A 3,127-nucleotide genomic window follows, 5' to 3' on the forward strand; every position below is an offset into this window, starting at 1 on the left:
ATAACTTTTATAAATATTTTAAGTGTGCAATAGTTTACCATTTTAGTTAAGGGATTTAATTGGTTAATCTATATATATATATATTCTAGCAACTGTAGAAAAGAAATCAATCAGAAGTCCTTGCCTAATCATTTACCATATATTAAAATGTGTGAGTTCCTAATTTGTCTTACTCTGATTGTATTTTTGGCTTTGTATAAATTTTTTACCCTTTCATCCTCATCAACATTTTTGAATATATACATTGCTATTAGCTCATCTTATATTCACATTACTGCGACAAATTGTAGAATATAATATCTTGTATTGAGTAAGAGAAGCAATTAATTCAAGTACTGTAGCAGCCACATTTTATCACTATGTCTTGATTAATCAGAAAATTTCTTAAAATCCAGCTTTTATAGAATTTGAAGGCTATTCTGTAAGTATGCAATTCTATAATGGACATTACATGATGCCCTTGTTTTAACAGTATCTACACTATATAATATAGCATTCTCTCTTTTGTTGGTACATGTCTTTTTTTTTTTTTGTAAAATAAAAAAAAAAATTTTTGGATTCACTATAAATTGAGTTGCTGATGCAAGGTGGCAATTACATTGAACTCAAAATGGCTAATACTTTAACCACTCCAATTCTGGTGGTGATCCTGTTAAGCCTCTCGGGAATTACAGCAGCAGCAAGAACAAAGCTGCAATTGATCACTAGACAGGATGCGTCTTTGTTATCACCAAATAATACTCATAGTCTCTGCAAATCCATGGTGGAGACACAAGGATATATTTGCCAAGAACATAAAGTACCGCACTCTATTTCTGTAGAATTCTTTATTGTAAGTCACTTCACAACATGTAAGAATTAATTTATGTATTAAAAGCTTGAACGTGTTTCAGGTAACATCAGAAGATGGTTATATTCTTAGCCTTCAGAGAATGCCTGCCGAGCGGTCCGGCAAGTTAGCAGACAATCCACCAGTCTTGCTGCAACATGGTTTATTCTCGGTTAGTAGCTCTTCAGTTTTATCTTTGTTATTATTACCATTTGATTAAATTGGCTCCAAACGGGATTCGAAATATTCCATCCCAATAAACAAAATCTCATTGTTTTTTTTTTTTTTTTTTGTCTTTAGATGAGAGAACTAACTATTGCTGTGTGATTACAGGATGGTGCAACATGGCTATCCAATTCTCCTGATGAATCTCTGGCTTTCATATTAGCAGACAATGGATACGATGTGTGGATTGCTAATACCCGTGGAAGTAGATTCAGCCGCGGACACACCTCTCTTACTCCCAATGATCCGGTTGAGCTTCAGCTTTCTAGCTGTCATTTAACATTTTTCTTCATTATTGTAGGCTTCATTGAAAAATTTTAATGAGTTCTTGTCCTTGTAATTGCAGGCTTATTGGGACTGGACATGGGATGAATTAGCTGCTCATGATCTTCCTGCCATGTTCCAGTATGTGCATCAACAGACAGGGCAGAAGCTTCACTATGTTGGCCATTCCTTGGTAAGCATCTGCATCTCCATCTGTACATTCTAATTTCTCAGTTTACTCCATGATATAGCATAAAAAAAAAACTGTGATTTAATTTGCAGGGAACTTTAACTGCTTTGGCTGCCCTTTCACAAGAAAAATTACCGAACATGTTAAGGTCAGCAGCGTTGCTTAGCCCAATTGCTTATCTTAATCAGATTACATCACTACTCACCAAAGCAGCTGCTGATGCATTTTTAGCTGAGGTAAACAAATCAACAAATTTCTCTTCGTATAAAGAAGGCTCTCATTACCTCTTCATTAACTTTCCCTTTTGATTTCTCAGGACATTTACTGGTTAGGGCTGCGGGAATTTGCTCCACAAGGGTGAGAAAGCAAACTAAATTGAAGCAATTTTATCTATTACAGAACATTTCTTTATTGATACTTGAACATAAGAAAATGGTAACAATTTTCATTGGAAAATTGAACAGTCAGGCTACTTCCAAGCTTCTTGAAGATATCTGCAGTGAGCCTGGTGTGAACTGCACAAACTTATGGACCGCTTTCACTGGTACCCACTTGGCTTCTCCATTTCCTTCTACAAGTCCATCAGCTATTTGACTGATTTTACATCTTCATTTTTAACTATTCACAGGCCCAAATTGCTGTCTAAATTCTTCAAAAATTCTAGATAACCCGTCTCAACCAACAGCTACAAAGAACATGATTCACTTATCTCAAAGTAAGTAATCTCTGTAATCAACCTGCTTTACCATTGGAAGCAAACAGAAAGATTAAAAAGGCAAGGATTAATCTTAATTGTATAATTATGATTTTTTAAACAGTGATTAGGACGGGGACCATAGCAATGTACGATTATGGTAATGAAGAAGACAACATGAAGCACTATAAGCAAAGCACTCCTCCTGTGTACAACATGAAAAGCATCCCAAAGGACTTTCCTCTCTTCCTTAGCTATGGAGAGAAGGACTCACTTTCTGATCCAACGGACGTGGGAGTTCTACTGCAGAACCTTAAAGATCACGATGGAGACAAGCTCACTGTATTGTCCGTGGAGAATTATGCTCATCTTGATTTTGTTGAAGGTGTCAATGCTAATAAACTTGTCTACCATCCTATAATGGCTTTCTTCAAGCGTAACTGAGTTTGAAAACTCTATATATTCTGTCATCTGTAGCATAAGATCTGTTTGGTATGGCCATATTTTCATATTATAGGTTGCTCATGTATAGCTAATTAGTTTCACTTTGCAACCATTTGTTCTTCTTACCCTCTTTAGCTAATTATCGATGTTAATAGAATTGTATGTTTCAATTCATATGGGACCATTAACTTAGCTAATTATACAAACCTATGGGTGAATCCTAAATAATTATCATTTTATTCTCAAATTAAATACTAGTTGGAAGTATTTTAACCTTTAGTCGACCGACTCAATATGAATAAAATTTAGTTTATATCCAATGAATCAAACATACTTATAATTAAAAAAAAAGAATAATATCAAACGGACAAACTTGAGAAAAAAAAAAGTTTTAGTTATTTTTATTTTAAAATTATTTTAATTTACTTATTTGATTATTTGAACCTCATCATCACAAAATTATTAGATTCACTTCGATTTT

The 3,127-nt window shown here is 34.1% G+C and overlaps 1 protein-coding gene across 1 annotated transcript; it reads left to right on the plus strand.

Moving 5' to 3' along the window:
* Positions 1–606: 606 nt before the first annotated feature.
* On the plus strand, positions 607–2,849 carry LOC110627520 (triacylglycerol lipase 2). Its single transcript, XM_021773870.2, has 9 exons — positions 607–799; positions 894–1,001; positions 1,163–1,303; positions 1,401–1,511; positions 1,601–1,744; positions 1,825–1,865; positions 1,973–2,052; positions 2,137–2,223; positions 2,327–2,849. Exons 1-9 carry the CDS (start codon positions 611–613, stop codon positions 2,644–2,646), a joined length of 1,221 nt encoding a protein of 406 aa, XP_021629562.2. The 5' UTR covers positions 607–610; the 3' UTR covers positions 2,647–2,849.
* The last annotated feature ends 278 nt before the right edge of the window (positions 2,850–3,127 follow it).

Source organism: Manihot esculenta, chromosome 12, assembly GCF_001659605.2.
Source record: "Manihot esculenta cultivar AM560-2 chromosome 12, M.esculenta_v8, whole genome shotgun sequence".
Classification (NCBI taxonomy): domain Eukaryota; kingdom Viridiplantae; phylum Streptophyta; class Magnoliopsida; order Malpighiales; family Euphorbiaceae; genus Manihot; species Manihot esculenta.